The following is a 13126-nucleotide window of genomic DNA, read 5'->3' as shown; positions in this document are numbered from 1 at the left end:
TCCTGACTCAGTGATGACTATTTAACTCTCTCAAAAATCTTTTAACACTGTTTGCATTTTGTGGCAATTAGCACGGAGTAAATAAATATATGCAAATTTCACTTCCAGTCCTGCAACTGATTAGGTAAAATATTAAAGTCTGGAACAGATTGAAAAGCTTCTCCAGGACAGTCTTAACCACCAGCTATACCGAACAGCAAAATCTCATTCCGAAAGAGGAGAAGTCTGAATAACAATTAGACCAACCAAATTTTGCACATTGCCTTTATTTTGCAGAAAATGCTTTCTGCTGATTGTCTTTGGCTACATTGTCAGAAGAAAAATAGAAACAGTTGTAGGTTTAACAGTACAAGAGATTAGCTACGTATGCGGAAAATAAACACATTCTAGGGGGCACAGCTGGACATTTCCATTTTAACTACAATCTGCCGTCCTCAACTATGATTTAATTCCGTCTTTCACAGCTCAGCTCCAACTGTGACCCCTGCCACAAAGGGGACCTGAAGGCTACTTGAAAGCAACAAGGAAGAGAATTAAAAGTGTGCTATTTATCTCACTAGAGTAGGGCCAGTGGAGTTTACATATTGATGTGCCAGAGTCACCTACGTGCTGTACGAGAGAAACAAAGTTTCTGCGCATGCTAGCAAGTCATTTTTACTGTGAATCATGGCGAGTTAGGCCAACTGCATTGCTTGCACACCTGACTTCACCTGCAGCACACAAGGACCCAGGACGGCACTGCCACCACCGAGGATGAACAAAGGTGGTGTCAGTGGGGCTCTCGATAAATAACAGAACGTGTGTTCTCCTCTTATTCAAAGTGAGGTTAACAGGCCTTATTCCCTTCCCCCGCCCCACGAGCCTACCAATCAAATCAAGACTTGCTGCCACGAGAAAGTCATTGCATCTTTAAGACACAGGCTCCGGCTCACATGGACGGAGGTGACACGGGCGTCCACGAGGCTAGGAGGCGGGCTTGGGCCGAGGCGTCGTACTGGCTGTCGGCAATATCTGTGGCCGTGGAGGCCCCCTCGTACAGTGGGGATCCCGAGGAGGAGGGAGCCGAGACTGGATGGAGAGAAGCGGAGTGGGCAGAAGAGCCTCGAAAGAACTGGGCTCCCAGCCCATTGGACATCCCTGCCGTCTGGGCACCGGGGGTGATGGTACCGTTGCTCACGGCCCACAGGCTGGGGTACTGACTGAAATGGAAAAATGGAGAAAGACAGACAAGTCAGAGACCTGGGAAGGGGCTCCAGATCAGCTGCAGGAGGGGAAAACAAACCCTCCAAAGCCCACTCCTGATAAGTGGGTTATACGGCAGCTTTCTTTCAAACGGGCCACTTCCTCTGTGTTGTTAAAGCACACTCTTGACTTGACGTGCATAGAAGTTATTGTCTCATGTATTAACAATGAACAAAATCATTAGGACAAAACCAATAGCTGAAAAGGCTGCTGACGTAGACGTAACTCCCGGCAGAGCAAAATACTCCAGCTTTGCGCGCATGTTCGGAATCCAGAATTCTCAGATGTACTGAATCAGATGTTCCAGAGGATGTGCTTAAGCATCTGTTAAGTAGCATGCCCCCCACCCTGCAGTGATTCCTTCGAGGGAGACGACACGCTTCTCCAACACCGCGTGGTGGAGGGTGAGCATCCAGGGGCTCACTGGATGGGCACATCTCAGCACGCGTTAGCTAGCCTGAGCCACGGCGGAAAGAAGTGCGCCAGCAGTGAGACCCGGACGCAAACCCCAATTGATTAGCTTTATCACGTTAGCCTTGTTCTGCGACCCCCCCCTGAGGCTCTGTTTCCCCATCTCTGAAAGAAGGAATTGGAAATGGGTATTAAACCCCCCAGTCTGGGAACACAGGCTTGAATAGCATTACACTGGGCTACAATTTTGTTTCAGGAAAATGTCTGTCTCTTATAGTAGAATCCTTTTCTAAATGAATCATGAGACCGTACGCTGTCGTGGGCTATACAGTTTACCAAGCCATGTCCTGCACTTCGGATGCATTTGAACGTGCAAACAGGCCTGAGCTAAGTGAGGGAGGTTACCATCCCCATTTTACAGATGCAAGGAAACAAGGCTCCAAGACGCACTGACATCCTCTAACATCCTCGCGGTGGAGGCGGGGGGGCCCTTTGTAACCTACAGATCATCCAATTTACAGCAGTTTTCTAGGTGCCTTCAGAGCCCTGGAAGAGCCTGCTGATTATGTATTGCTTGCTTTATTTTTAACAGTAGACAATTAGATTCTTATTTTAAAGGAATTGTTTCCTAAAAATAAAGAATTAAGATCTTCGGCAAACAGCGATATCCTACACACAGAAACTGCGTTGCTTTTGAGGTCAAGATGCCTTGTCTACAGACTCAGTCTGCTGTAAGCCAACCTGTCCAATCATTTATTATCTTCGAGCCCATTTCCTCATTAGAAAATGTGGACTGACCTCTAGCTTTGTTATTTTAGTTCTCTATTATAATAAAGAATTGCAGTACATTTACCGACCGGCTTGATTTCTTTAAGCCGATCACCCTCTATATAATTTTCAAGTTAAGAAAATAGTCATCATTCTTTACAAGTTACCCAGCATATACGTTAAGAACACTGATTCTATATCCACAGAAATCCAACCAAGTTATCTCCTTAATTTAAATCTGCCTGTCAAAAAAGGTTCTGGAAACATTTCTGCAAAATTCGCCTGCTGACCCCAATAACCCTGTAAAGACAGGCCGAGGCTGGGGTTAGTTAGTGCCCTTTTCTTGAAGAAACAAGGCCCAAGAGACTTGTCCATCACAAGAACTAGTCAATAGCAAAGCCAGGATGGGGTTCCTGGTTCCCTTGCATTACAGCCCAGCTCCCATCCAGCCTGAGGGAGCAACTGGTCTTCCCAGAGAACAGGCTGAAGCAGGGACTCACAGCAGTCATGTAACCTGGGGTGCCCGGACACACCCGGCTAAACGGTCAAGCTATAAACAAAAACCCAACACCCATAAGTGAAGGGCAGAACAGAGGCCAGTGAATGAGACGGCATGAAGTCAGAGGCACTCGGAGTTTCCGGGACGATTTGCAACATTCCCCAGACATACGTTACCTAGCGCCCGTAGGAGGACCAGTATGCGGACTCATGGGGAACATGCTGGTGTGGGCGGGCATTCCAAGGCCGGACCAACTGTCGTGGGATGGGAGCGTGGACAGACATGCAGATGCATCGTCAGAATAGGCTACGGGACGTAAGAAAGTGCCATTACTGGTGGGATCGTCCAAGAGTGACAAAATGCGCCGAAATTCTACCAAGAGCTGGAGCTACCCAACGTTGAAAACAAAATGTGTGCGATATTAAGTAGAGCAAACAGTCCACTAGCCTGCTAAACTGGTCATCAAAGGCTAATACTTATTGTCAAATGTATATATTTGAATACATTCCAGAACCCAGGCTTTTTCTTTATCGTTAGATCAATAGCTGCCCTGTAGAAATGGAATCCTACGATCACATGATTGGAGATTAATTATCTTTAAAAATAAAATCAATGTAATTTTAACCTGCCTTTTCCCCAAAGGATTATTTCTTCAGAATTAAAAGGGCTTTAGAAACGAGGCAAAATTTAAACTATGATCTTTTAGCCTCTGGTTGGACAACTATTTCCTTCCCAAATAAGCTCCTTTCATTTCAAATCAGCTTTAACTGCTTCACTGTTTTATGGTTTGCAGTAGCTTTTTCCCTCCTTTTGGAGCCAGACCAAATGAAGTCTGGGCATCCATGGTGTTAGAGAGAATTAGGTCCAGGGATCTTCCTGGGCTGGCCCGCTGATCACAAGGCTCAAGCCTGCACCAGGGTCGCCTGGGGGCTTGTTAAACCACAAAGCGCTGGGCCCACCCCTAGAGCTTCTGGTTCTATAACTCTGGGGGCTTTTCAGATGATACTGGGGCTGCTGACCCGGGTACCATACTTGGAGAGACACACGTGTGTCAGTCAAGCTAGTAACTCGAGTGCCTGGCTGGCCCGACATCATCACTTTCGAAGGGTTCATAAACTATCCAAACCTGGGCGCCTAGACATGGGCCCGCAGTCCTGGAGTAAGAACGCTGGAGCAATAACGGTCCCATTCAGCCCCAAAGGCCCCCTGGACTGGACGTCTCTGTGGTCGAGCCAGCAGTAACATGGACATGAAAAGAAGGTCCCTCTTGAGCCCATAAAGAGCCTGCTCCCTGGAGCCCTGCAGACTGCCTTTCCCTTTCCGGAGGTCTTCCGGCCACCCCCAAAGCCCGGGCCGACTTCCGCTCAGGACTTACTTGGAGAATTGTTCCGGTGCGCGTAAGGGCTGGGGTAGGGGGCTGGGCGGTGGTTCCTCAGGGCCGGGTACCTTTCACAGCCGTGCGTGGAGGGGAGAGAGAGGGGGCCTCCAAACTGAGGGTGAGGGGTGGTAGGTGGACACAGGGTGCTGGTTCCAGGAATCAACCACCCCCCTGCTGTGAGAGAAGAATGCTGAGTGCCTGACTTTTGCATCACTTCCATCATTCAAAGGTCAGGAGGGGAAGCCCCCAGAGGTCCAGCGCTTAGGGGTCCCAACTCTTACTGCCCGAGGACCGGGTTCACCCCGGTCAGGGAACTAAGATCCCACAGGCTGAGCGGCACGGCAGCCCCCAAAACCCCAAAACACACAAGCAAACAAAAACTCCCAAAAGACAGGAGGGCAGAGGCCAGCAAGTGGTGGATCTTTTGCTGAGGATCCGTGAACACCGAGGACCCAGCGGAGTCTTCAGATGCCACAGGCTGGCCAGGGTTTCTAAACCCACAGCACGGCCGAAACCCTGGGAGACTGACCCCGACCTCAGCCAAGCCTGAGGCCTCCTGAACACTCCCAGAATCCTCCTCGCCTCTCCTGGGATGTTCCGTTCCCCCAGGCAGGTTAGCTTTCGGGGCCTAACTGCTGAGCTTGAATATAATGTAAAAAGAGACAGAATTCAGATTCAGAGCCGGGCGCATTCAGAACACACAGGGCCCGTCCCCCTCCTCCCACCCCACGCCGTCAGTCACACCGAGGGGCTTCTGTCCTGGCTGGAGGGGCACCCGTGTTCGGCTCACCTTTCTTCTGCTTTAGGCCCACACTCTCCCCGCCTGACACATCAATCAGAAAATTCTTCCAACATTGCCCTGCCCTCCTTTAAAACTCCAATTTCTTCTCCATTTCCTTTTTAACTTTAAAAGAGAAATCAGAAAAACCACCACTAGGAGGCCAACGACTCTGGCTCCAATTCCCAAACTACAAACAATTCTTCAGACAACATTCAAATGAGGGGAAGGTCCAGATGTGGCCACAAAGTTTGGGCTCCAAAGCAGTTGCTCATATTCCGCTCTATGACGCGGCAGCCCGTGAGCCACTTAGGAGAGCTGTTTGTTAAATTCGTCCATAAGATGACAAGAAGGGGGGAGAGAAGAAGGAAGGAAGGGAAGGAGGGAGGGAGGGAGGGCTGGCTCCAATTCCCAAACTACAAACAATTCTTCAGACAACATTCAAATGAGGGGAAGGTCCAGATGTGGCCACAAAGTTTGGGCTCCAAAGCAGTTGCTCATATTCCGCTCTATGACGCGGCAGCCCGTGAGCCACTTAGGAGAGCTGTTTGTTAAATTCGTCCATAAGATGACAAGAAGGGGGGAGAGAAGAAGGAAGGAAGGGAGGGAGGGAGGGAGGGAGAAAGAAAGAGAAATAGAAAAAGAAAGAAATACACACAGTTTGAGGAGGCTGCCGTGCCGATTCGTCCAGACTCCTGAAGTGTGCAGCAAACCCTAACTTTCCTCTCTCGGGGTCCCCTCCCTGCGTGGAGAGGAAGGCTAGACACAGCCCTTCCTCCTAACAGACTCTGCTGCAGACCTGCGTCACTTCGCTGGCTCATGGAACTCCTAAAGGAAGCTAGACTTAAAGCAGACTCTCCCATCCTACGCTCCACTGTTTCCAGCATGAGCTGATGGGCCATTCCCAGAACCGAAGCACGGGAAAACCACACGTGATCATAAGCATCGTTCCAAACATGGTCCTTCAGTTTTCAGTCATTAACAGAAAGAGAAACCATCTCAAAGTGGATATAAGAGCCGGGCTCTCCTCTTGCCCAGCACGGCAGGGTGTAAACACCCATCAGGGTCTCGGCCATCCATCCAGGCCATGGCTGGAGCTGCCCTGAGGCACAGCCAAAGAACCCCAGTAAATTCTCCCCAGGCTTCTCCGTCAGGAGTCCTGTGGGCTGGAGGAGCGTCCGCAAGCCCCAGATGGAGCGGAGGCTGAGGGCCAGTAGGTGGAGGACCGGTAGTAACAGCATCAACACACAGGGCCAGGTGCCTTGCACAGCAAAGGGCAATGTGCTCCCCAAGCGCGCCCAGAAGCTCTGTCCGCTCCACCCCCAGCTTCCAGCTCCCGGCAGGCTACAGCCCCTGAAACAAGGCACATCTGGCCAGAGCGCAACAAACCGTACATGGGGAGTGCCCAGATTGCTGGCCGTCTCCAGGTTCTTCCATCACGTCCTTGTGATCGCTTCTGCCAAAGAAGTGCAGCGAATTGTCAAGGGGGACGTTCAGAACATAGTATTTGCAGCAATAGCTCACGTTTCTGCACACTTCTTTGCTCAAAGGGTAGAGTTAGAATTCTCTCACCTTTCCTTTGCATCAAGGAAAGCTTTTGCAAATGGATTGTATTTAATTTTAAGAGCTGTGATCTGAAAAACAAGAAGTTGCGTTTACTAGTATGTTGCTCATTTGCCAGAGGATTTAATTTGGCACCAAGAAATCAGGAACCACCAGCACCCCCTTTAAATATTCAAATATAATCAGATTCATTTCCAGGTACATCCTTCTATGTGGATCTGAAGTAGCCGAGTAACCATCGTATTTTATAAAGAAGAGCACAATTATGAAAAGCTCTGAAATGCTGATTTTCCGAGTGGAATTCACAGTGAGTTGAACCTGCTGCTGACAATATTCTGTGTGCATCAACCAAACAAACGGGGCTCAAAACATAGCCCGGGTCTGCTTAGCAATAGTGACTGCTAGTTTTAGTTGGCAAGTCAACACTGACAACTTGACCAGCTAATCACAGACCGCCCGTACTTTGGGGTCAGACTTAGATATGGATTTACAGGCACTAAACTGTATTCTGTATCTAGTTGACTCTGCACACCACAGACTTGGAGGGGTGCCCCCAGCCCTTTTAGGGAGATTCCCAGAGTAAGGAGAGGCCCCCCTTTCTCTGAAGTCCTGTTCCTTACATTCTTACAGTCCTTTCACCTAAATGTTTTATTCATCTTTTCATTTTGAGCCTTTAGTGGATGCTTCGAGTTTTGGACACTGTTATGGAAAACTAAAGGGGAAAGTGCTTGAACGAGTACTTATGGTAAAACTTTTCTCCCGCTGTCCCAATTTTATAGTCACGGTAAATTACTTGAAAAGGCATTAATTATCCGTCTAAAAGTACGATAATCACACAGGCTCTTGGCAGTCGCGGGAACCTCCAGCAGAGCGCACTCTCCAGACCGACGGCTGCCCGCGCCCCTCTCACCTCTTCATTCTGATAAGCGGTCACCGCTATGAACTGGGTCTCCGGGAAGCAGTGGCTGGTGATCATGCGCTGCGGACCCCCAACTCTCACGATGTGGATTCGAGGCTCATACTTATGCAAGGAGTTCAACATGATCTGAGGGACATAAACACGGGAACGGCGATCATCAAAGTCCTACCGGTAAGACAGCCGAACATCCATTTGTCCTGCTGAGGAGGAGAACCCTACATCCAAGATGGAGAAAATCCTGCGGCTCACAGGGAAGTGTCTTTCCCGTTGAAGGTGGAAGGTTTCCCATTAGGTGCTGCTCTCACGACTAGTTTGGAAAAGGAATGTGAAATGCTGCACGCCGTTAAAGGCAATGAATGCCCATCACGAAACGCTGTGACCTGGTCGAGTAAAGTTCTAAGGCTTCCAGGGCAGCTGCAGACAGCTTTAAATGCCTGAGCGAGACCGCAGCTTACGGGAACACCGGGTCTCCCAGTAACAATCCCCAAGTAAAGACGTTCTGTAGAAAAGGACAGATTTACAAGTTTGTTCAGACGCCACGCAGTCAATATGTGGACATAGTCAGCTCTAAAGCGACCGTTTACTATCAAGACTGATATTTTCCCTTCCCCTAGGAAAGTTGAGGGCCAGGACGCAGAAGTTCCCCCACACTTGAGATCTGCCTGAGTGTTCAAAGGGGAGGCCATGCGCCCTCTCCCCGCTCTCCAGGCCTCGGTGTTACCGTCGTCAGTTGACTATAAACAACACTGCAGGCTGAACTGAGGAAGGCAGATGTCACCTCCGTGCACGCAGCGCCCTTCCAAGGCTCCCCGGGGGCAAGGTGCAGAGCCTCGGGGCCCCTCCTCGCGTCGTCCGTCGCCCCGTGCCCGCACCCCATCACACCTACCTGGCCCCCTCCATTGAGCTTGTTGGTGAGCTTGACTTTGCTGAAGGAGACCGGCGCCTTCATCCAGTGCGCCCCGAAGTTGGGCGAGTCGGGGTGGATGTAGACGCAGCTGGGCGCCTGCGGCTCAGGCTTGCCCCCTGGCACCCACTCCCCGTTCACGTACTTCCAGCGGTGGTTGTCGGCCGCCACAAAGTCCAGCAGGAAGGAGTACATGGCGTTGGGGTCCAGGCCAGACACGTTCACCTTCAGCACCGGGAACATCCTCCTGGAAAGGAAGGAGCGCAGCTGGAGGACCCCGGATCTGACCCGTTAGAACGAACAAGGCAGGGGCATCTGCATTTGGAGCAAAGAGGAGCCCCCTTGGGAACCTACAAAGGGGACGCCCGAGCTGCCCCCCTTCCCAGGACTCTCCTGGATCCACAGGCGCCCTCCTCGCTACCCCCCGGCCTCCAGAGGCAGGGCGGGAGAGGACCTGGCAGAAGGTTGCGGCACCCGGGTCCTGCCCGCGGGGCAAGCGTGGGCGAGGCGCGGCTCGTGGCGGGGGGGGGGGGCCGGGAGCCCCTCCTGCCCGGAGAGTGAGGATTACGCGAAGAAGTCCCAGAGGGACATTTAGGGGCCACAAGGGTCTGCTCCCCAGTCTGAGAGGAAACGAGCAAAAAGACCGGGAGAAAGTGTTGGAAGGTAAGGAACTTTCCAGCCCGGCTGCCCGGGGCCGCCCGAGCGCGTGGCACACGCCGGGTTGGTGCGCGCCTACCTGCCGTTCTTGGTCACGATCATCTCGTTGGTGAGCTCCTTGAAGCGCAGCCACAGCTCGCTCTCCTCCAGGCCCACGCGCAGCTCGCGTTCCGTGGGGTCGCCCTTCTCGCTGCCCGCCTGCAACTCGCTCTCCACGGCGCTCAGCAGGTGGTCCACTCGGTACTGCAGGCTCTTCCCCGCGCCCTCGGTGCCCGGGGAGCTCATCGTCCCGCCCGCCCCTCCCCGCCGCCCCCCGAAGCCCCGACTTGCTACCCGAGAGCCACCTTCGCCCCAGGAGGCGGCCGCTCTTCCAGGAAGAGGGGCCGCTCGGGCCAAGACCTGCGACGGCGCCCGGGTGCCAGCACAGACCCGGGAGGAGGGCGCGGAAGAGATGGGGGGAGGGGCGGGGGCGGGGGGTGGGGGCAAGGTTATTCCACTTGAACTCCCGCGAGGAGCTACCGGAGGAGGTCTCCGGGGAGAGAAAATCGCCCCTCGGCATAAATAGGGCCTCGAGAGCCGCCGAGGGGGCGGCGGATTGGGCCGCGCGCCCTTTGAAGTGCCGGGGCCGCTGCCCATTGGCCGCGCGCGGCCATATCAGACTCAGCCGGGCGCGCCGCGGAGGCGGGGGCCCGACAATGGGCTCCCGCGCCTGCTCTCTGTGAATCCGGAGCCAGGCCCCGCGAGCCCCGGCCCAGCGCCTACACCTCCGCCCTCCTCCAAATGTTCGCACCTCCATCAAAGCGGCCGGGCTGGCCCCGAAGGCCGGGAGGAGATGGGGGCCGGCCGGGGTGGGGATGGACGGGAGGGCTCCCGAGCTCGCCCCGGCCCGCACCTCGCCGAGGGGGTGCCCGGCCGCCCGCGCCGCTCCCCAGCCCGCGCGCGCGGGGCCCTCCTCCCTCTGCCTCTCTCTCTCTGTGTCTCTCTCTCTCTCTCTCTCTCAGCGCACCCGGGACCCCGCAGGTGTGCCAGCCTGGAGTCGCACCGCGGCTCTCACCTGCGCCCGCGCCGGTGTCCGTCCCTCGCCAGCGACCGTCGCGCACAGCCCCGCTTAAGGGCGCGCCCTGTGCCTCGCCCGGGTCGGGCTGGTCTCCGCTCCTCCGAAGGCTCAGCCCGCCACCGAGCCCGGTCCCGTCCCGGCACGTCCCTCGGCGCGCGGCGCTTCAGGTGACTCCGCCAGCCCCCACGACCGTGGCTCAGCCCACGCGGCGTCCCCTGTTCTCCGCAGCCCTCGCCTGTCTGGAAAGGGAGCGCCCGCGCTCGGAGTCTCTGCCCACGGGCCCGTCCAGCTCCCCAGAGGGAGACAGGCCGAAATCAACCAAACGACCCCTTTGGGGAGGTTTCCTCGCCCCCCCCCCTTATCCGAGCAGGACCTTGAGGACGAGGTCTGTGCGTGCACTGGGTGTAACCCGAGAGCTGGCTCCACTTCTGCGGGGTTTGGTCTCCGCTTTCGCGGAAGGTGGGAGGGGAGGGGGCGGGCCAGGCGGGTCCGGCGAGCCGGGTTCCAGGTGCGTCTCCCCGCGCGGCCGTGCGGGGCCCGAGTGGTTTATTACCTTTCGGGGAGAACCTCCGCGAGGAGAGCGAAGGAAAGGTGACAATGAGCAGGAACTCGTTCAATAGGGTCTCTTCAGACAATAGCATTCCTCCTGAGACGGGAGCCCAGGAAGGGGGACGGCAGCGATGCTCGGCGTCGGGACGCGGTCTGCGCGCCTCGGAAAAGAGGGCGCGGGGTCCCCAGCCTCGGTTCCCCGCGTCTGCTCGGCGCTCACCCCACCTCACGCCCTCCGGGAAAAGCCACGCATTGGCGGGGCACCCCTTCCGAACAACCCCGCGCCGTAGCAGGGGGCTGGCTCTGCGCGGAGGTCGTGGAATCTGCGCCCCCGCTCACCCTGCCCTGCCCCGCGCGGCCCGGGCTCGCTCCGGGGTCGAGAATGCCGGGGACGGCGGCAGGGACCGCGCGCCCGCAGCCCCCTGGGGAGGGGAGAGCGCGCTCCCCCGGCTCCCTTAACGCCCCTCTCCGGATGGGGCCTGCGGAGTCGCGAGGCCCGGCGCACCCCGCCACTGTCAAATTTCTCAGTTTCTTTTGTTGTCTAGGATGCAAGGAGATGCCCAGGGAGCTGAGCCGAGGGGGATAGTTTCCTTCTGGAAAGAGGCACCAAAGGCACCCGGACCCTGCTGAGTCGCCTTCCACCCGGCTCTTCGGGCCATGGGCTTTGGGGGGGCTTTCCGGAGGAATTAAAGATGTCTACAGGTCATCTGTGCGGTTGAGACCTCCCGAGCCTGCGCCCTTAGAATAAAGGGGGGTGGGTGTGAGGTGGAGGGGGAAGAAGCGTGGGTACCAGGCAGTTGGGGGTCTCTAAAACCCCCGGCCGGGAGCGAAGCTTAGGACACTCCTTGACCCCTGAGGCGGGAGCTCCCTTGGCGCTGATGCTTCGGGGTCGATTTTCCCAAAGTCTGGAAGCGCGGGTGAGGACCCGGGGGTTTACCAGGTCGCTCCAGTAACTGTGGTTCCGATTTCAGTTCGGCTCCACAAACGGGAGGGGGCACGGACAGATAAGAATAAAACCCCGGCAGAAAAGAATGTTAGCTCTCAAACGTGAGCAGCGGCATTTCTTCCCTCCAGAAGGAAGGTCCAGGGTTCCAGAGCGGCGCGCGGAGAGCTCAGCGCGCGGCTGGGCGAGACGCGGGGGCTTAGGGGCTGCGCGTGGCTGCGGAGGTCTCCCGACCATCACCGCCTAGTATTTTTCCTTTCTTCTCTGTGCCTGATTTTCTGGATCTTTGTTCCTTGGTTCTCAGGATAAGCGTCTCCACTCTCCGGGTCCTTTCAATGAAGGCTGCCGTGCATGACAGTTTACAGCCAAAAACTTCCTCCCGCCCAGCTATAAAGAATTCCCAGTTAATAACAAGGTGCTTCCTTGGGGGGAGGAGGGGCCAGGGCTCCCCAGATGTTTCTTTCCCAAGGTCTTTCTCCCGTTGGGAAGTCTAGCCAGCCGGTCCAGAAAAATAAGTGAAGGCCTTACGGCTGGGCCTCAGGCTCCACCAATAACTTAGGAAACATTTTAACAAAAAAGCACATACACACACACACACACACACACCCCTCATTTCCCAGAGAGGAGGTTTTCCCCAGACCCAGCCCCCCTCTCAAGCAACAAAACCATTTGTCTTGTGGAAGCGGGTATCAATGGTGCCATAACAGCCTCAAGGACAGTCAGGGCAGGGACAGCATTGTGGGACATCCCCCCCCCCCATGCCCTCCAGTTTTCTTCTTTTATTTTTTCTTCTTCCTTAAAAAATAAATTGATTTTTGATTATATAATTTGTGCTCACTGTAGAATATACTGTACACATGATGGATGTACATATCTGTATATACATGATGTGTGTGTGTGCGCGCGCGCGCGCGCGCATGAAAATGCAGACCTCAAGCGCTATCACTGCGTGTGTGGGTGTGTTTTCCTCAACTTTTGTTTTTCCATTCTGTTCTTCTGGTGAGCCCTTCCTCCATACTGGTTAAGCAGACTTAACAAAAGCATTTGCGTCCTAAATTTAAGACAACATATAAAGGGCGCTTGATAGCAAATGTTCTCTGTCACTAGTGGCTTTTCTGTCGGTCCCACTGAAAGAAACCCGATGAATTTTATGGTTTTTAAAGTTGCACAATATAATTCTTTAGACTCCTTAGCAGTGAAAGTTTTCAAAGGCCATTGGGTTGTCTGGGGCATCTCTGGTTTGTGGAAGAGAGCAAAGCCTTGTTTCTCAAAGTCTTTCTCAGTAGTGTCTCAGCCCTGGACCTGGCTGACCCGTCACTGCAGCCCCAGGAAGAGGGCAGTCGGGCTGTCATTTTGAGGGGAGGGTGTGGCCTTGGCGGGTGGGGAGTTGGATTATTAGCCCAAGGAAGTGCTTCGAGACCGAATCCATCCTGGCTGTACTTTCTCAGCCACAAAGCT

General features: G+C 54.5%; 1 protein-coding gene across 3 annotated transcripts; it reads right to left on the bottom strand.

Annotated features, from left to right (window-relative positions):
• Positions 1 to 887: 887 nt before the first annotated feature.
• On the bottom strand, positions 888 to 9404 carry TBXT (T-box transcription factor T). Of its 3 annotated transcripts, none has more exons than XM_028494730.1 (8): positions 9199 to 9404; positions 8445 to 8709; positions 7550 to 7684; positions 6649 to 6710; positions 6471 to 6532; positions 4296 to 4472; positions 3097 to 3226; positions 888 to 1199 (listed from the first exon to the last, which is right to left on the bottom strand). In XM_028494730.1, exons 1-8 carry the CDS (start codon positions 9402 to 9404, stop codon positions 929 to 931), a joined length of 1308 nt encoding a protein of 435 aa, XP_028350531.1. In that variant the 3' UTR covers positions 888 to 928. The 3 variants fall into 3 exon arrangements, with proteins under 3 accessions (XP_028350531.1, XP_023978438.1, XP_023978439.1); XM_024122670.1 differs by having other exon boundaries at positions 4296 to 4469; XM_024122671.1 differs by lacking the exon at positions 4296 to 4472.
• Between the last annotated feature and the right edge of the window lie 3722 nt (positions 9405 to 13126).

The sequence above is a fragment of the Physeter macrocephalus genome, chromosome 10, assembly GCF_002837175.3.
Source record: "Physeter macrocephalus isolate SW-GA chromosome 10, ASM283717v5, whole genome shotgun sequence".
Taxonomy (NCBI): domain Eukaryota; kingdom Metazoa; phylum Chordata; class Mammalia; order Artiodactyla; family Physeteridae; genus Physeter; species Physeter macrocephalus.
The sequence above is the reverse complement of the archived record's forward strand: the minus strand, read 5'-3'. Positions and strand labels throughout refer to the sequence as shown.